Source organism: Rhinopithecus roxellana, chromosome 13 (assembly GCF_007565055.1).
Source record: "Rhinopithecus roxellana isolate Shanxi Qingling chromosome 13, ASM756505v1, whole genome shotgun sequence".
Classification (NCBI taxonomy): Eukaryota; Metazoa; Chordata; class Mammalia; order Primates; family Cercopithecidae; genus Rhinopithecus; species Rhinopithecus roxellana.
In genome coordinates this window covers 57910657-57930626 of record NC_044561.1, presented here as the reverse complement: position 1 = coordinate 57930626, position 19970 = coordinate 57910657, and the positions used below count along the sequence as shown (strand labels likewise).

General features: G+C 49.7%; 1 protein-coding gene across 4 annotated transcripts in view; it reads left to right on the top strand.

The window, feature by feature from the left end:
• The first annotated feature begins 228 nt into the window (after window positions 1-228).
• The window catches only part of SLC2A11 (solute carrier family 2 member 11), a 28744-nt gene continuing 9002 nt past the window's right edge, over window positions 229-19970 (top strand). For 2 of the 4 annotated variants that reach the window (XM_030914782.1, XM_030914781.1), the window contains exons 1-4: window positions 229-523; window positions 5689-5787; window positions 12324-12484; window positions 19763-19887. In XM_030914782.1, coding sequence (XP_030770642.1) covers window positions 503-523; window positions 5689-5787; window positions 12324-12484; window positions 19763-19887 — 406 coding nt within the window. In that variant the 5' untranslated portion in view covers window positions 229-502. Of the gene's footprint in view, window positions 1049-5688; window positions 5788-12323; window positions 12485-19762; window positions 19888-19970 lie in introns of all 4 variants that reach the window. The other 2 variants (XM_010369827.2, XM_030914780.1) reach the window with 1 other exon arrangement.

The following is a 19970-nucleotide window of genomic DNA, read 5'->3' as shown; positions in this document are numbered from 1 at the left end:
AGAATACCCATATGATCATCTTAATAGATGCAGGAAAATCATGTAATAAAATACCTATTTATGATAACTGCTAATATTTTATTTGTGCTTTTCCTTAAAAATGCAGTGTTTTTAGGAATTAAAGTTCAGAGCAGCAAAATTCAAACAAAAACCAAGTCTAAGCAATAGAGTTACTACAATGCCCATCACAGTCTTTGCTCAGATGACTACCTAAGGTCATGTTCAGCTCTATGTTTCTGTGACCACAAATAGCATCTTTGGCAAATCTGGTTTCAGCTGATCTTTGTCCAGCTCCTGGATTCCATGCAGGGCCTGAGAAGCCCTCAAGGATAAAAGATTAATCCGGTCCAGTGGACTTCGTGGTTCCTCAACTCCAAGTGCCCCCACCATAGGTAGGACCTGCCTCTCACGCAAAGGATCCCTGGCGGCAACCCCAGACCGGTTCAGACCGGTTCTCCTACCCGCATTCCGCCGAGTCTCTCGCTCTGCCCAGGACGCACAGATGAGAGCGCTCAGCAGACTGGTGCGTCTGTCTTTCGGTCCTTCCTAATTTTCCCCTCCTCTGGGGAAAGGTCAAGGATACCTGAACCAAAGTGTCTGGCGGGGTGTAGGGGGGGGTGCATCTGTGCACAATCAAGGGCTTGGCCCTCCCGAGAGCGCCCAGGGGCAGGGGCCTCCTAGGTTCTGGCGGCCGGCAGGGGCGACCGGCGCAGCGGGTCGCGCAGGATTGCGGCTGAGGTCCCACCAGCGAGAAACAGAGACTTTCAGACATTTAGTCCAGAGACTGCAGCAAGGGAGGGGGACGAGGGGCCAGGGCCGGAACGTCGGGGGAGGACTTGGGAGCGCGGCGACCAGAGTCGTGTGCTGGCACCTGCGGGGGCGAATGCAGGGGCTTGGCCGAGATGACTTTGGACCAGAGCTCCCTTCCGGCCTGCAGAGATGAGCTTGGGGTTTAGCTTAGTGAGAAGTGAGCAGCTTTTCAGCCGCAGTGCTGCGAAGGAGGCGGATGGAGGATGAACTGGAGCCGTCCTTACGGCCTCCGACGCAGGTGAGCCCCCAGCAGCGGCGATCCCCCACCGCACGGTGGCGACAAACCCCGCGCCACCGCGGCGGCGACCCCCTCCCCCCACGGCGGCGGTGAGCTCCCCAGCACCGGCAGTAACTCTTAATACGCTGCAGGTCCGCGCTTGCGCCTCAAGCGCCCTCCGCGACAGTCTACCGGCTCTGCGCTCCATTGCGCCTGCGCTTGAGTCTCAGGCCCCAGTCCCGGCCACTGGTTAGCGTTGTGCGAACCTTCAGCATGTGCGGCGGTTCTCAATACCCACTGCGCTTGTGCTACCGCTTGGTCTCGACTGGTTTGAGCCTCTCAAACGCTTACTGCGCGTGCGCTAGTCCCTCTTTCACAGCTGGGTAACGCGCGCTGACCTTCCCTCCGCGCGCATGCGCCCGGTTAACCGCTTGGTAATGGCAGCTGGGGTCTCCCTGGGACAGCAAGACCTCCACTCAGGCCCCTCTTCCGAATGCTCTATGCCCTCCTGCGATCTGGAATGGTCTGAATTCTCATACCTGCCCAGACCAGGCATTTCAGATGAGGGATTGCGGACCTGAGTGAACTGCGCATGTATAGCCACCTTGGAGGCTTCACTAAGTCGTCAAATGTTCAAAAACATCGTGCTTGTATGTACAGTGGCGTTAGGTGCTAGGCTCAGATGTCCATAGGCAGGTGTTTACGTCCAGGGTCGGCCTGTGGGCCAGAGCAAGGTTGCTGGACCCTGGCATCCCAGCCCCCAAGGATGCTAAATCCTCTGCCGATCAGCCCTGACCTCAGAGGCAGTAAGCCCTCCGAGCACGGCAGTCCTGACCGCTCACTCCTTCCCGTGACTGTTTCCCACCCTCGCCTCTTTCCTCCTCATGCTCCCTCAGCTCTGACCTGGCGTCCTGCCTCACAGAGGGAAAGGGCGCAGCCAGAGGAGAGCACCTGCACTGCCCACCACTTCTATGGGTTCCTCCCCAATCTGGACTGATTTCTTTAGGTATTTGCATGGCACATTCCCTTACCTCCTTTGTCGTCATTTGCACTTGTATTCCTTGAGAGCCGTATTTAAAATAGCACCAACTGAGGTGGGAGGATCGCTGGAGCCCAGGAGTTTGAAGCTGCAGGGATCTAATAGGATCTCACCACTGCACTCCAGCGTGGGCGACCTAGCGAGACCTTGTCTGTAAAAAATAAAAATAAAATAGCACCACCTGGTCCTAACACTTCCTACGCCCCTTCCCTGCTTTAAGTCTCTGTAGCACCAGCTGATGTACTATATATTTTGCTCGTTCATTTTGCGATTGCTTGTCTTTCCCTGCTGGAAGGAAAGCTCTGATAGCTCATTGATTTTGTCTGTTGTTCACTGCTGTATCCCAACACCCAGAACAGTAGGATTATTGACCATAATAGGGAGGCAATAAATCTTTGTTTGCCGAATTAATGGTCCATATCATAGCTAATGTCTGAATGCTTACCATGACCAGGCACGGTATAGGCAATCTCCATGCATGATCTCATTGAATTCAACAATTTCCTGTAGTCTTAGAGGCCTGTCAACATCTCCTGCTACATGAGTTCAGCTGCTATCAAGCACTGTGTTCGCTGCTTCCTTCAGATCTGCTGTCTTAAGGGAGCTCTTACTTCCATGAAGCCCCCGTGGAGCTGTAATGTGGCCCCAATGGGACCAGGCTCCAGGTTTCTCACCTGGCTTCTTCCTAAGGCTTCCAGCCTAAGAGAAAGTAACTTAGGCCTTATGGGAACTCTGGGCAGCCAGGGCCCCTGTCACCAACCTGTCTCCAGACCTATGGCAAAGCCTTCAGCAGGATTCTGCCCTCCAGAGCCACTTCCTCTGCTCCCCCACCCTCCAGTGCAGTATCTCACTGAATGGTGAAAGCACAACTGACGCTTTCCCAACTATATCTTGCCTCCCCAGCACACTTCTTGGCTGAGATAAACACTCAGGTTTTTTTTGTTTTTGTTTTTGTTTTTTTGAGATAGAGTCTCACTCTATTGCCCAGGCAGGAGTGCAGTGGCGCAATCTGGGCTCACCGCAACCTCTGCCTCCCGGATTCAAGCAATTCTCCTGCCTCAGCCTTCTGAGTAGCTGGGATTACAGGTGCCTGCCACCATGCCTGGGTAATTTTTGTATTTTTAGTAGAGACGGGGTTTTACCATGTTGGCCAGGCTGGTCTTGAACTCCTGACCTCAAGTGATCTGCCCACCTCGGCCTCCCAAAGTGCTGGGATTACAGGCATGGGCCATTGCATCCGGCCAACACAGTATTTGACTAATGAATGAATAAATAGTCCGTAGGTTCTGGAAACTTCAGAAAACCTTAGCCAAACATCCTTCTGTCATGAAAATTGTATCAAAGTTTTCAAAAATAATACATTTAATTTTACAGAACAATTTGCCAGAACAAGAAAGGCAGTAATTTTTGGGGGAAGATATCAACGATTCAATTTTTGTAAAGTCAACTACTTTGCAAATATCTAGGAAAATACCTGAGGGAAGGAGTTCATTGTTGTGCCTTTGGAGGAGTGGAGAACTTTCAGTATATACTGAATTTTAAAAAATCTTAACAAACGTGTCATTTTGTAATTAAAAATCACAAAAGAGTAGACGGGGTATGGTGGCTCACGCCCGTAATCCTAACACTTTGGGAGGCCAAGGCGAGTGGATCGCTTGAGCTCAGGAGTTTGAAACCAGCCTGGGCAACATGGTGAAACCCCGTCTCTACAACAAAATACAAAAAAAATTAGCCCAGCGTGATGGTGTATGCCTGTAGTCCCAGCTACTTGGGGGGCTGAGGTGGACGGATCACTTGAGCCCAGGAGGTTGAGGCTGCAGTGAGCCAAGATCCCGACACTGCACTCCAACCTGGGTGACAAAATGAGACCCTGTCTCAAAAAAACAAAACAAAAAATCACAAAAGGAGAAAGATAAACAATTTTGTGAATCCCTCAGAAGACCTCAACTACAGGTCGGGTGCAGTGCCTCACGTCTGTAATCTCAGCACTTTGGAGGCCAAGGTGGGCAGATCACTTGAGGTCAGGAGTCTCTACTAAAAATACAAAAATTAGCTGGGCGTGGTGGTACATTGGTACATGCCTGCAATCCCAGCTACTCCGGAGGCTGAGGCGCGAGAATCACTTGAACTGGGAGGCGGAAATTGCAGTGAGCCGAGACTGCGCCATTGCACTCCAGCCTGGGCAGCAGAGCAAGACTCCGTCTCTCTCTTTTTTCTATTTTCTTTTTTTTGAGACAGAGTCTCACTCTGTGCCCATGCTGGAGTGCAGTGGTGCGATCTTGGCTCGCTGCAACCTCCACCTCCCCGGTTCAAGCAGTTCCCTGCCTCAGCCTCCTGAGTAGATGGCATTACAGGTATCTGCCAACAAGCCCGGCTAATTTTTTTTTTTTTTTTTTTTTTTTTTTTTTGAGACAGAGTCTCGCTCTGTCACCCAGGCTGGAGTGCAGTGGCACGATCTCAGCTCACTGTTTGCCTCCCGGGTTCACGCCATTCTTCTGTCTCAGTCTCCCAAGTAGCTGGGACCACAGGCACCCGCCACCAGTCCCGGCTAATTTTTTGTATTTTTAGTAGAGACAGGATTTCCCTGTGTTAGCCAGGGTGGTCTCGATCTCCTGACCTGGTGATCCGCCCACCTCGGCCTCCCAAATTGCGGGGATTACAGGCGTGAGCCACCGCGCCTGGCCAATTTTTGTAGTTTTACTAGAGATGGGGTTTCACTATCTTGGCCAGGCTGGTCTTAAACTTCTGACCTCGCGATCCACACACCTCAGCCTGCCAAAGTGCTGGAATTACAGGTGTGAGCCTGGCCAAGACTCCTCAAAAAAAAAAAAAAAAAAAGAGAAATTCCCAACTATAAATGATGAGGCATTGGGGATGCCTTTGGGAATTCTCCCTCCATCTCTAAGGGTGTTTCACTGTCCTTTTGTGTACCAAGTGTGCATGACTCATGTGTACCCAGCCTAGAAGTAGGCTTCATTATCTCCAGGTCCAGGTAAGGAAGTGACTTAGGATGAGGAAGTAAGGGGAGAGCTGGGATAGGGACCAGGCACCTTGGCCATCTATGCTGCCTCTGTGCTGCTCATATGTCCCCAAGTCCTTGCACCTGCAGGTCCATGTGGCTTCTTTTCTTAGCCTAGTTGCAAAACATGCTGGTGGGAGGTAAGAGAAGGAGGCTCAGCCCAGATTCCTGGAGCCTGGCCACTCTGTTGGAGAACGTTTTCCTGGGGCAAGTCAGGGGCTCCTGTCCTGCTGGAGGCAGAGCTTTACTCTGCTGGGGCCCCAGCACAGGGGACTGTCTTCCCCTAACACAGCAGACGTGCTCAGGGGCAGCCCAACAAGAAGGGATGGGAACTGCTCTCCAGCTCCAGGAAACGTTGGGGCTATGGGTGGCGTGAAGGTAAAGTGGGGCCCTGGACTCAGAGCAGGAGGCCTGGATTCCTCTGCTACCTGTCAGCCATGTGACCCAGATTAACTCCTCTCTGAGCCTCGCTTTCCTCATCTGCAAAGTGGAGACATCACTGCTTGATTCAGATAAATTGCAGTGCTGTGATTGGCAGCTCTGGTCCAGGGAGAGGGGTGGTGGCTGTTGTTGGTCACTCTGTGTTCTCCCCTCTCTCCTCAGATTCAGGGCAGGATCCTGCTCCTGACCATCTGTGCTGCCGGCATTGGTGGGACTTTTCAGTTTGGCTATAACCTGTCTATCATCAATGCCCCGACCTCGGTACGTATCCTCTCTGTGTCGACTGCCCCTGTCTGAGTGGGTACTGGCTAACAGCTGCCCACTGAGGGGCTTCAGCCAGGCATCCACTTGGTGGCGCTTTCTGCCACAAGTTTGTCTCCATTGGGTTGGCCCACAGGTTCCTGCAGGTTCAAACTAAGCATACATCTTCCCCCAAACCTGCATGTCCTCCTGAGTCCCTAATCTCAGCGGATGATTCCATCTTCCACCTAGTGATGGGGGGGTCAGCGTTGACTTCTTTTCGTCTCTTGAACACCAAGTCCTTCCTAACTACCTCTAGAATCCAGCCACTTCTCCCCATGTCTCCACCACATTCCCAGTTCTGGCCCAGCCTCCTCACTGGCCTCCTTGCCTTCAGCCTCTCCCCATCCTGATCTCTTCAAGTCGCTCCCCTGCTCAGAATTGTTTTTTTTTTTTTTTTGAGATGGAGTTTTGCTCTTGTTGCCCAGATTGGTTTGCAGTGGCGTGATCTCAGCTCACTGCAACCTCTGCCTCCCGGGTTCAAGCGATTCTCCTGCCTCAGCCTCCTGAGTAGCTGGGATTACAGGCATGTGCCACCACGCCCGGCTAATTTTGTAGTTTTAGTAGAGACGGGATTTCTCCATGTTGGTCAGGCTGGTCTCGAACTCCCAACCTCAGGTCATCCGCCTGCCTCAGCCTCCCAAAGTACTGGGATTATAGGCATGAGCCACCACACCCGGCCTCATGAATGTTATTTATAAAGTAGCTAGTGGAGGTTAAGTTTCCGTGTTCAGCGGCGAGGCCTTGAGCTACCAGGGCCTCAGCTTCATGGAAAAAGGAAGAAGAAATTTTAAAAAGCCAACTGACCAAAAGCAAGCCGGGCAGGCAGATCTGACCAAATGAACCCCTCGGTTTCACTGTCTCACACCTCCGCTCCCCCAACCCTGATACCAAAGCAAGTTAAGTATAGTTCCTCAAATGCCTATGACACAGCCCTTCCTCTAAGCCTCCTTCCATGGAGGGGCCCTCTCTGTTCCACCTGTAGAAGCCCACCCCAGATACCACCACCTTCTTGAAACCTTCTTCCCTCTCCAGCCCTTGGTGTAGGCTGTCCTCACTCATGCTGTGTGAGGGCTGTTTTGTGTCCATCTCCTCTCTCCTGCTGATTCACTCTCAGCATCTGAGTCATCTTTGAATCTCCGGCACTTGGTCGTAGCCTGGCCCGAGCCGATGTTCTGTGAGGGTCTGTGGAAAGGATGGGTCTTTCAGCCCCAGTGATAGAAGCCCACCTCTAACTTGCTTAAGTAAGAAGGGCAAGTACCTAGTCATAACTGGGAATGATGGGATATGGGGCCTCACACAGCACTGGGGGAGAGCTGCAGGAACCAGGCCCCAGGACAGAACTGTGGCTGTCCTGCCCCTGATTTTCCTCTCTCTGTTTTTTTTTTTTTTGTTTGTTTGTTTGTTTTAAACAGAGTCTTGCTCTGTCACCCAGGCTGGAGTGCAGTCATGCAATCTCGGCTCACAGCAACCTCCACTCTGCCCCAAGCTCAGGCGCTCAAGCGATCCTCACACCTCAGCCTCCCAAGTAATTGGGACCACAAGCATGTACCACAAAGCCCAGCTATTTTATTTGTATTTTTTAGTAGAGACAGGGTCTCATCATGTTGCCCAGGCTGGTCTCAAACTCCTGAGCTCAAGTGGTCCGCCCACCTTGGCCTCTTGAAGTTCTAGGATTACAGGCATGAGCCACCGTGCCTGCCTTGGCCTTGTTTTCATACCTGGTTGGGGAGCTGCTGTCACCAGATTCACTTCCTGCCAGCTGAGAACTCCCCCAACCAACAAAAGTCTTCCAGATTAGCTCATGTAGAAAGGCAGGGAAGAGCCTGAGGGGCTGGTTTGGTTTACATGTCCACTCCCAGACCAGTAATGTGGTCAGGAGGCTGGGATGCTCGGATTGGCCAGACCTGGGCCAGGTGATCACCTTTGTGGGGGAACCAAGAGCTGTACTTGACCATGGAGAGCACTTCCTCCAAAGTAATAGTTGTTAGCAGAAGATAGAGATGGGAATAAAAAGAATGATAGCAGCCCAGCCTCTTAAAGCAAGGATGAGAATTTAGAAAGGGAGGTCTGAGCTGGCTGCATTGGTTTATTTATTTATTTATTTATTTATTTATTTATTTATTTATTGAGATGGAGTTTTGCTCTTGTTGACCAAGCTCGAGTGCAATGGCGTGATCTTGGCTCCCTCTGTCACCCAGGCTGGAGCACGGTGGCGAGATCTCAGGTCATTGCAACCTCTGCCTCCCAGGATCAAGTGATTCTCCTGTCTCAGCGTCCTGAGTAGGTGGGATTACAGGCGCCTGTCACCATACCTGACTAATTTTTTTGTATTTATAGTAGAAGTAGACTTTCCTCATGTTAGCCAGGCTGGTCTCAAACTCCTGACCTCAGGTAATCTGCCTGCCTTGGACTCCCAAAGTGCTGGGATTACAGGCGTGATGCATTGGTTTATTTATTCATTCATTCATCAAGCATTTGAGCACCCACTTCAGTGCACACTCAGACTAGAGAGGGGTCCATCCCGGGCTGGGCAGGTCACTCAGACCTTACCTCCCACAGCCATCACCAGCCCCCACAAAGGAGACTTTCCTAGGCTCAGAGGCCTCCCCTACCCTGCTGAATAGTGTTAAGTTCTAATTGTTAAAGAAAAAGTTATTCAGGCTGGACATGGTGGCTCATGCCTATAATCCCAGCACTTTGAGAGGCTGAGGCAGGCGGATCATTTGAGGTCAGGAGTTCGAGACCAGCCTGGCCAACATGATTAAACCCTGTCTCTACTAAAAGTAGAAATATTAGCTGGGCATGGTGGTGCGTGTCTGTGATCTCAGCTCCTCCAGAGGCTGGGGCAGGAGAATCGCTTGAACCCAGGAAGTGGAGGTTGCAGTGACCTGAGATCTCGCCACCGTGCTCCAGCCTGGGTGACAGAGGGAGACTCCCTCTCAAAAAAAAAAAAAAAAAAAAAGACTGGGCGCAGTGGCTCACGCCTGTAAACCCAACACTTTGGGAGTCTGAGGCAGGTGGATCACCTGAAGTTGGGAGTTCCAGACCAGCCTGAACAACATGGAAAAACCGCATCTCTACTAAAAATACAAAATTAGCCAGGCATGGTGGCACGTGCCTGTAATCCCAGCTACTTGGGAGGCTGAGGCAGGAGAATTGTTCGAACCCGGGAAGCAGAGGTTGCAGTGAGCCGAGATTGCGCCATTGCACTCCAGCCTGGGCAACAAGAGCAAAACTCCGTCTCAAAAACAAAAACAAAAACAAAAACTATTCAATGACACTTGTCAAAGCACACTAATGAAGACTTTATTCAAGAGGTGGCAAGCACTAGTTGGAGGGACCATGGCAATGGGGTCCTGCCCTGAGGCAGAAAGATTGGATTCAACTTCAAATACAGCATGGGCAAGTGAGAACTGATAGCCGAGGAGTAGAGTGGGGACAGTGGTTGCACAATGACTAAGAGGATCATCAGGCGTTTGTGGGGGATTCTGGTTAAATTGACCCAACAGGATTCTTGTTGAGCGCAGGCCAGGGTAACCAGACATCATGGAGGATGGCAGAGGATAAGGAGGCCGATTAGATTTTGAAAGTGATCAGATGTGGAGGACGAGGATTCTAGCTAAATCAACTTAGCAGGACACTTGCTAAAACTGAACAAGGCAGAGATGAACACAGAAGTCCAAAAGTTGAGATCTAGTTGAAAAAGCGCTCAGAATACCGGGCGCAGTGGCTCATCCTTCTAATCTGAACACTTTGAGAGGCCAAGGTGGGAGGATTGCTTGAGCCCTGGAGTTTGAAATCAGCCTAAGCAACACGCAAGATCCAGTATCTACAAAGAAGTAAAAAAATATTCAACAGGGCGCAGTGGCATGAGCCTGTATTTGCAGGTACTTGTGAGGCTGAGGTGGGAGGATGGCTTGAGCCCAGGAGTTCGAGGCTGCAGTGAGCTATGATCATGCCACTGCACTCCAGCCTGGACAACAGAGGGAGATCCTATCTTTATTTTTTTATTTTTTATTTTTTTTTTTGAGAAGGAGTCTCGCTCTGTCACCCAGGCTGGAGTGCAGTGGCCAGATCTCAGCTCACTGCAAACTCCGCCTCCCGGGTTTACGCCATTCTCCTGCCTCAGCCTCCCGAGTAGCTGGGACTACAGGCGCCCGCCACCTCGCCCGGCTAGTTTTTTGTATTTTTTTAGTAGAGACGGGGTTTCACCGTGTTAGCCAGGATGGTCTCGATCTCCTGACCTCGTGATCCGCCCGCCTCGGCCTCCCAAAGTGCTGGGATTACAGGCTTGAGCCACCGCGCCCGGCCCTATCTTTATTTTTTTTTAATTTTTTTTGAGATGGAGTCTCGCTCTGTCGCCCAGGCTGGAGTGCAGTGGCCGGATCTCAGCTCACTGCAGCTCCGCCTCCTGGGTTTACGCCATTCTCCTGCCTCAGCCTCCTGAGTAGCCGGGACTACAGGCGCCCGCTACCTCGTCCGGCTAGTTTTTTTGTATTTTTTAGTAGAGATGGGGTTTCACCGTGTTAGCCAGGATGGTCTCGATCTCCTGACCTCGTGATCCGCCCGTCTCGGCCTCCCAAAGTGCTGGGATGGAGACCCTATCTTTGAAAAAAAAAGAGCTTAGAAAACTCTGAGGAGAATCTTTGTCAATGGTCACTCTTGAGGAGTTCCAGCCAATGTCGGGGAAGCTGGCCCTGGTCCCAGCTCCTGTGGACAGTTCCTCCCCCGAGAGGCAGCTGGTGGGCACTAGGCTGCCAGTCATTGCCCTGAGCTGGGCAGGGGAGAGCTGGCCCAGCACCTGAACCCACTGCCCTCCCTTGTGTTCTGTTCTGTCGGGAGACCTGCAAATGGCATTTCTTTTCTTTTTTTTTTTTTTGCAAATGGCATTTCATCGCTAACCAAGAAAAGGGTGTCCATGTCTTCCCCACTTCTTTCCTAACCATGTGACTTCCCTTCACTCACCTGAGGTTTGGAGTCTGGGGAGTCCAAACTACCTGGTACAACCCTGACCCATGGCTAAAGCTGTGAACAAGTCATTTCACCTCTCCCTGAGCCTAATCCCCAGTCTTGACAGTGACCAAGGCTGAGCATGGTTGCTCATGTCTGTAATCCCAGTGCTTTGGGAGGCTGCTTCCCAAAAGTAGTGAAACCCCGTCTCTACTAAAAAAATACAAAAAAATTAGCCGGGCGTGGTGGCAGGCGCCTGTAGTCCCAGCTACTCGAGAGGCTGAAGCAAGAGGATTACTTGCCAAGATTGGTGCAATCTTGGCTCGCTGCAACCTCCACCTCTCGGGTTCAAGCAATTCTTCTGCCTCAGCCTTGCAAGTAGCTGGGATTACAGGTGCCTGCCACCACACCTGGCTAATTTTTTTTTGTATTTTTAGTAGAGATGGGGTTTCACCATGTTGGCCAGGCTGGTCTTGAACTCTTGACCCCAGGTGATCCACCCATGTCTGCCTCCCAAAGTGCTCTGATTACAGGTGTGAGCCACCGTGCCTGGCCATGGAATTTCTTGAGTGATAGGAGCATCTTTTGTTATTTGCAATGAGCCCCATTTCATCATACCTGCACATATGCTAATGAGGTGACAGGGTAGGGCCACTAGACTGCCTCAGGATGGAGCTGGTCACCAAAAAGACCAAGAGATTAGAGGGTCAGAATGTTCAGTCCCATTCACAGAGCTCTGGAAAAGGGAGAGGAGCTGAAGATATAAGGTCTATAAAAGCTCTTGAACAACAAGATTTGATGAGCTTCCAGGTTCGTGAACACATTGAGGTGCTGGGAAGGTGGTGTTCCTGCAGGGAACATGGAAGCCTCTAGCAACCTACTCCCCCAGGACCATGTCCAGTGTACCTTTCCCATATGGCTGTTCATGAGTTGTATCCTTCGTAACAAACCAGTAAATGTAAGTAAAGTGCCTTCCTGAGCTTCGTGAGCCATTGTTGCAAATTATCAAACCCACGGAAAGGGTCCTAGGAATCCCCAATTGATGGCCAGTTGGTCAGAAGTACAGGAGACCTGGTCTTGCAGTTGGCATCTGAAGAGGGGACAGTCTTGTGGAACGGAGCCCTTTGACTTGTGGGATCTGATGCTAACTCCAGGTGGATAGTGTCAGAATGGGATTCCATTGTAGTACACCAGCTCGTGTCCGGAGAGTTAGAGAATTGCTTGATGTGGAAAAAATCCACATATTTGCTGTCAGAAGTGTTGTGTGAGTAGGGAGAAATAGTGTTTTTGCAGAGAGGGGCAAATGGGGCATGTCCAGTGCTAGGCTCTGAGGGATATTGAGGGATAAGAACCAGCATGGTGCCCTGCACAGGGGAGGTGCTCAGGTGAGTTGGTTCCTGCTCCACGGGGAGCTCAGAAGACACGGTGCCTGTTCTCATTGCCTGTTCTGCAGAAGCATGGAACCCTGTTGGGGAGAAGGCTTGTCTTGTCTAGTGCCCCCATGCCCCCGTCCCCAGAAGGCTGACTGGCATTTCTGTCCACAGCACATTCAGGAATTCACCAATGAGACGTGGCAGGCGCGTACTGGAGAGCCACTGTCTGACCACCTAGTTCTACTTGTGTGGTCCATCATCGTGTCTCTATATCCCCTAGGAGGCCTCTTTGGAGCACTGCTTGCAGGTCCATTGGCCATCATGCTGGGAAGGTAAGTGTACCTGTGTACCCCCTGAATGCCCTTTAATGAGGAGTGCTGCAGCCTGCAGGCTGAGGGACATGGAAGCAGGAAGAGGCCTGGCAAGCTCCAGGCCCAGATCAGCTCCTCATCCAGCCTCTTACTCTGCCTGGAGTTTCACCTTGCAAGACACATCTTCCAGGATTTGGTAGAGCAAACAGTCCTGTACTACGAAAGAGAGAGGACTCCTGGTTTCTAATTTCATGTCTGCCAACAAGTGCTAACTGACCTAAAACAAGTATTTTCTTCCTGGGCATCACTTTCCTCCTGCGTATCTAATGCAGTTCTTGCATTGCAAACAACACAAACTGACTCTGATTAACAGAATAAAAAATGTAATAGCTCGAAGGACACTGAGGCAGCTCATAGCATGAAAGGAAGTTCTTAGAAGCCAGGCCTGGCCAGGCAGGGTGGCTTACCCCTGTAATCCCAGCACTTTGGGAGGAATTACACTAAGGAGGAAAGATTGCATGGGTCCAGGAGTTTGAGACCAGTCTGGGCAATATGGTGAGACCCCATCTCTACAAAAAATTAGCCAGGTATGGGCTGGGCGCAGTAGCTCATGCCCGTAATCTCAGCACTTTGAGAGGCTGAGGCGGGTGGATCACCTGAGGTCAGGAGCTTCAGACCAGCCTGACCAACATGGCGAAAACCCATCTCTACTAAAAATACAAAAATTAGCAGGGTGTGGTGGCACACTTCTGTAGTCCCAGCTACTCAGGAGACTGAGGCAGGAGAATCATTTTACCCCACAAGGCAGAGGCTGCAGTGAGCCAAGATCATGCCACTGCACTCCAGCCTGGGCGACAGAGTAAGACTCCATCTCAAAAAAAAAAAAAAAGGAAAAAAAAAAATCAACCAGTTATGGTGACACATGCCTGTGGACCCAGCTACTCGGGAGGCTGCAGCAGGAAGATCACCTGAGCCCAGGAGATCGACGCTGCAGTGAGTCTTGCTTGTGCCACTGTACTCCAGCCTGGATGACACAGTGAGCCCCTGTCTCAAAACAGCTGGCTTACTAGCGATCTTAGTCTATTTTTGTTGCTATAACAAAATAACTGAGACTGGGTGATGTATAAAGAACAGAAATTTACTTTCTCACAGTTCTGGAGGCTGTGAAGTCCAAGATCAAGGCACCAGCAGATTCAGTGTATGGTGAGGGCTGCTCTTTCTGCTTCTAAGGTGGTTCCTTGTCCCTGTGTCCTCACATGGCAGAAAGGGCGAATGCTGTGTTCTCACATGGTAGGAAGACAAAGGGGAAAAAGGCAAAAAGAGCCTGCCTAGTTCCCTCCAGCCCTTTTATAAAGCACTAGTCTCATCAATGAAGGTGGAGTTCTCATGGCCTAATCAATCTCCCAAAGGTCTACCTCTAAATACTGTTGCATTGGAAATTAAATTTCAACCTGAATTTTGGAAGAGACACAAACCATCAAACCATAGCACTAGCACAAGATCAACAAGACTGGATTAGACCACTGGGGCTCATATCTGCACCGTGGGGAGTAGGGGAACAGTCGCAAACAAAAGTGGGGCTCTTCCCACGAAGACAGAGGTAATAACTATTGTGTGGCTGTCTCATGATACTTGGTACAGCTAGCATAAGCATGAAAGGAATTAAAAATTCAAATTTAGCACATATGCCTATTCTAATTATGTCAAATGTCTGTTCCCCTTCTTCCATTCAGCAGCTGACTGGAGCTCTGAAATGTGTTGCCATCTTTGGGTGCTCAGGGTTGGTTGCATAGGGGAACAGGTGGGTTAGTCATCTCGGTGCCAGGAAGCCCCTATTGTTGAGTCCATGTACGTTTTCTGTGCTTTCTACACTATTTGCTTTGTTTATCACCCAACTGAGTAAGCACCAGGATGGTCAAGGAAGGCAGTTGAATGCCATCTACAGATAGAAGGTCATACTGTCCATGATTGTGCATGATTATGAAGAGCCTCTTTGCAGCAGGAAGGGGATTCTGATAAGCAGAAACATATTTATGTATACTTTCAGGTTCTGGGTTATTTATTTTTTTGAGACAGAGTTTCGCTCTTCTTGCCCAGGCTGGAGTGCAATAGCATGATCTTGGCTCGCTGCAACCTCCACTTCCCGGGTTCAAGTGATTCTCCTGCCTCAGCCTCCCGAGTAGCTGGGATTATAGGTGCCACCACCACGCCTGGCTCATTTTGTATTTTTAGTAGAGACGGAATTTTCCATGTTGGTCAGTCTGGTCTCGAACTCCTGACCTCAGGTGATTCACCCACCTCGACCTCCCAAAGTGCTGGGATTATAGGCGTGAGCCACGGTGCCCAGCTATATTTTCAGGTTCTGGGCTAATTTTAAAAGATACACCCACTTAGTGTTTCCCTGTACCTCCTTGAAACCAGTCTTCAAATTCTGCTTCATCTAAGACTGTCTGTCCAACCAAACCTTTTGAAAAAGGGACAGGCTGGGTGTGGTGGCCTGTAATCCCAGCACTTTGGGAGACTGAGGCGGGGGGGGTTCACCTGAGGTCAGGAGCTCGAGACCAGCCTGGTCAACATGGTGAAACCCCATCTCTACTAAAACTACAAAAATTAGCCAGGCATGGTGGTGGACGCCTGTAATCCCAGCTACTCAGGATGCTGAGGCAGGAGAATCACTTGAACCCGGGAGGCAGAGGTTGCAGTGAGCCAAGATCGTGCCACTGCACTCTAGCCTGGGCAACAAGAGTGAGACTCCATCTCAAAAAAAAAAAAAAAGAAAACTAAAAAGAGGCAAAGTCCATGCTAGGCTGGGCGCAGTGGCTCATGCCTGTAATCCCAGCACTTTGGGAGGCCAAGGCAGGCAGATCATGAGGTTGGGAGATCAAGACCATCCTGGCTAACACGGTGAAACCCCATCTCTACTAAAAAAAATACAAAAAAATTAGCCGGGCATGGTGGCGGGCAACTGTAGTCCCAGCTACTCAGAAGGCTGAGGCAGGAGAATGGCGTGAACAACTGAAGCAGGAGAATCACTTGAACCTGGGAGGCAGAGCTTGCAGTGAGCCCAGATTGCGCCACTGCACTCTAGCCTGGGTGACAGAGCGATACTCTGTCTCAAAAAAAAAAAAAAAAAAAAAAAGTCCATGCTAAAAAACCTGTCTATAGGATAGGTTTAAGTCCTTCAATACCTTTTAGGTCCAAACTGATGTGAGTGACATATTCATGGGAAACTTTGGGGCCCACATTGGGCAAGTTTGGTTTATACCACTTCTATTCAGTGACGGAGTGCTACAGGGCACACTCAACCTTAGTAGGAGGGTGTCATACAGCACCCAGTTATGATAAGTACATGGCCCTGTGGCATCCCGCAGCCTGGTGTTTATTCCCCACTAGTGCCTAGTGACAAGGCCAGGAGCTCTTTCTCCTTAAGAGGATAGCAGGCTGGGCATGGTGGCTCATGCCTGTAATTCCAGCACTTTGGGAGGCCAAGAGAAGAGGATCTCTTGAGCCCAGGAGTTTGAGTCCAGCCTGGGCAACATAGCAGAACCCCATCTCTACAAGAAAAAAAGAAAAAATTAGCTAGGCATAGTGGCGTACACCTGTGGTCCCAGCTACTCAGGAGTCTGAGGTGGGAGGATCACTTGAGCCTGGGAGGTCGAGGCTTCAGTGAGCTGTTATAGCACCACTGCACTCAAGCCTGGGTGACATAGTGAGACCCCATCTCTAAATAAATATAAATAAATATATATTTATATATATATGAAAAAATGTATATTTATTTATACACATGAAAATATATATATATAATATGTATATATAAAAGAGGCTAGTAATTTGCTGAAGGAGAGTAGCTCAACTTAAAAAGCTTTGGTAGGCCGGGCGCGGTGGCTCAAGCCTGTAATCCCAGCACTTTGGGAGGCCGAGACGGGCGGATCACAAGGTCAGGAGATCGAGACCATCCTGGCGAACACAGTGAAACCCCGTCTCTACTAAAAATACAAAAATCTAGCCGGGCGAGGTGGCGGGCGCCTGTAGTCCCAGCTACTTGGGAGGCTGAGGCAGGAGAATGGCGGGAACCCAGGAGGCGGAGCTTGCAGTGAGCTGAGATCCGGCCACTGCACTCCAGCCTGGGAGACAGAGCAAGACTCCGCCTCAAAAAAAAAAAAAAAAAAAAAAAAGAAAAAAAAAAAAAAAGCTTTGGTTTTGCATTGTGACCTCTTTTTAGAGTATTTTAACTGCCACTTTGAGCACCACAGGCTCTCCTAAAGCTAAAGGGTTGAGTGGCAGAGCTCTTTGAGCTTGGCTTGGGGCCGTGATCGTGTATAGTTGCTAGTACTCTGCAACGTGAATTTGGCTTCGACCCACTAGAGAAATACTTCTTTTGCTTAGCACCACTCAAAACTGCCAGGTTTTCAAGTCACCTGATAAATGTGCCAGGTCATGACACCTGATGTGGTATTCCGCTGCCTCCAAAATGGAAAGAAGCTCTCAGAGGCTTGTCCCTCCTCCTTAGAGGAAGGGGACTATGTTGCAGCAATTTGTCATGCACTTTGGAGAAAATACACTGCCACCTCTTAGTCCTCTAGACCTCAGGAACTTCGTTGGAGTGGCAGCCCCCTGTCTCGTTTTTAATCTTCTACTCTTTGTCACAGTGTACCTTACCAAGGTATCTAGTGCGCTTGCTGCTTCCTCTTCTCCAGGTCCTTTCTGTATGAACTCATCAAAATAGTGGGACAGCAGCATGTCCTGTGGGATGCACAGGTCTCTGTGGAATGGACTGTCGCCCATAGCTGGACAGCTGCTATATCCTTTTTTTTTTATTTTTTATTTTTATTTTTTTTTGAGACAGAGTCTCGCTCTGTCACCCAGGCTAGAGTGCAGTGGCACGATCTCGGCTCACTGCAAGCTCCGCCTCCCAGTTCAAGCAATTCTCCTGCCTCAGCCTCCTGAGTAGCTGGGATAACAGGCGCCTGCCACCAAGCCTGGCTACTTTTTGTATTTTTAGTAGAGATGGGGTTTCACCATGTTGGCCAGGCTGGTCTCAAACTTCTGACCTCATGATCCGCCCACCTCAGCCTTGCAAAATGCTGGGATTATAGGCGTGAGCTGCTGCACCCGGCTGCTGCTATATACTTAAGGCAGGTCAGTGGAGGTGTATGACTCTTCCTGCAAGGTGAATGCTAAGTGTTTTTGGCAATGTCTGTGTATTGAAATGGAGCAAAGTGCACTCACCAGGTTGAAGTACTTAATTATTATTAATGGATTTATTAATTCCAGTGAGGAAAATGTCTATCATTGTAATTATAATTATTAGTTACAATTGGAGTTACCACTGGATCAAGCTTGTTATAATCTACTGTCATTTTTCATTCTCTAGACACAAGACACACAGGCTTTGGCTCATGTTTTATCACCAATGTGCTGGTCACTTTGAGCAGAACACTGGCAACTTCCGGTCTTCGGTTTCCCTCTCAGTACAGTGAGCTATACCATCACAGTGAGCTCTCCTGGGTGATCTGTATGACAGCACTTCTGAGCTCAATATTAGGAGCTAAAGCTAATGCTTCATCATGATGGAACAGGTGACATTTCCAATGGCCCCTCCTTGGATTGGTGTCTGTCCCATTGATCAAGGCATTGAGACATACAGCCATTCTGAGTTGTGAGAAGCGACTCTGTAATACATGGAGGAAAATATAAGGAAACTCTACTTGATTATCTATGCATCCATTCCTTCACTCTAAAGTCCCTGTTCTTCCTCCCTGGAGTTGTATTGAATCTGAGAAATTACGTATTAGTACCTTCATTGTTGTTGTTAAGACAGAGTCTCACTCTCTCACCAAGGCTGGAGTGCAGTGGCGTGATCATGGCTCACTGCAGCCTCATACTCTTGGGTTCCAGCAATCCTCCCACCTCAGCCTCTTGAGTAGCTGAAATTACAGGTGTGCGCCAACATGCCCAGCTAATATATATATATATTTTTTGAGATGAAGTTTCGCTCTTGTTGCCTAGGCTGGAGTGCAATGGCGCAACCTCGGCTCACCACAACCTCCACCTCTCAGGTTCAAGCGATTCTCCTGCCTCAGCCTCGAGTAGCTGGGATTACAGGCATTGCCACCACGCCTGGCTAATTTTGTATTTTTTTTAGTAGAGACGGGGTTTCTCCAATTGGTCAGGCTGGTCTCGAACTCCTGACCTCAGGTGATCTGCCTGCCTTGGCCTCCCAAAGTGCTGGGATTACACGCGTGAGCCACAGTACCCAGCCTAATTTTTTTGTATTTTTTGTAGTGATGGGGTTTCATAATGTTGCCCTGGCTAGTCTCCTGGGATCAGGTGATCTGCCCGCTTCAACCTCCCAAACTGTTGGGATTAAAGGCATGTGCCACCATGCCCAGCCCAATTTTTACATATATTTTAAAAATTATGTGTTCCAACAGACCTATAAGTGTAGGAACTCTCATCTCATTTGATAGCAAGGATCCCAGGACTCAAAGTAGTTAATGGCATACTTGAGGTCATGAACTAATGAATGACAGAGTCAGGATTTAAATTCAGAGTCTTGGCTGGGCGCTGTAGCTCATGCCTATAATTCCAGCACTCTGGGAGGCCAAGGCAGGTGGGTCACCCGAGGTCAGGAGTTTGAGACCAGCCTGGCCATCAGGGAAAAACCCCATCTCTACTAAAAATACGAAAATTAGCTGGGCGTGGCGGCATGCGCCGGTAATCCCAGCCACTCTGGAGGCTGAGGCACAAGAATAGCTTGAACCTGGAAGATGGAGGTTGCAGTGAGCCAAGATTGCACCACTACATTCCAGCCTGGGTAACAGAGCAAGACTTTGTCTCAAAAAAAAAAAAACCAAAAACAAAAAAAATGAAACTCCTGGGCTCAAGCAGTCCTCCCACCTCAGCCTCCCAAGGTGCTAGAATTATAGGCGTAAACCACCACCCCTGGCCAGTCCCTTCATTTTCAAAAAGTCTGGGGAGAACGATACTTAATCTGAAGGGGGAAAGCCATACCACATAAATTCTTTTATTTCAAGCTTTGCTGTAGGCAGAAAGGAGAGTAATTGGGGTGCATGGCGGGGGAGGGGAGTGGGAATACTCACCTCAAGGCATACCATAGGTGAGCCTAGGTATAATGGTCATTTCCGTTCATGCAGTTTAGACTCTTTGAAACACAAATACACACACACGTGTGTGTGTGATTAGGGCTTGTTAGAGTTGCAAAGAGTGGTCCCCAAGGATGGCCCCTCCGGACTGAGCCACAGCCTCTCTTTCTGTGTGTTTCACTTCCCCCAGGAAGAAGTCCCTCCTGGTGAATAACATCTTTGTGGCGTTGGCAGCGATTCTGTTTGGATTCAGCCGCAAAGCAGGCTCCTTTGAGATGATCATGCTGGGAAGACTGCTTGTGGGAGTCAGTGCAGGTATGGAGTGGGGGCTTCTCGTCCTACCTCTCTATGCCTATTTATTCACAAATTCATTAATTCCTTTTATTTCATTTCTTCCT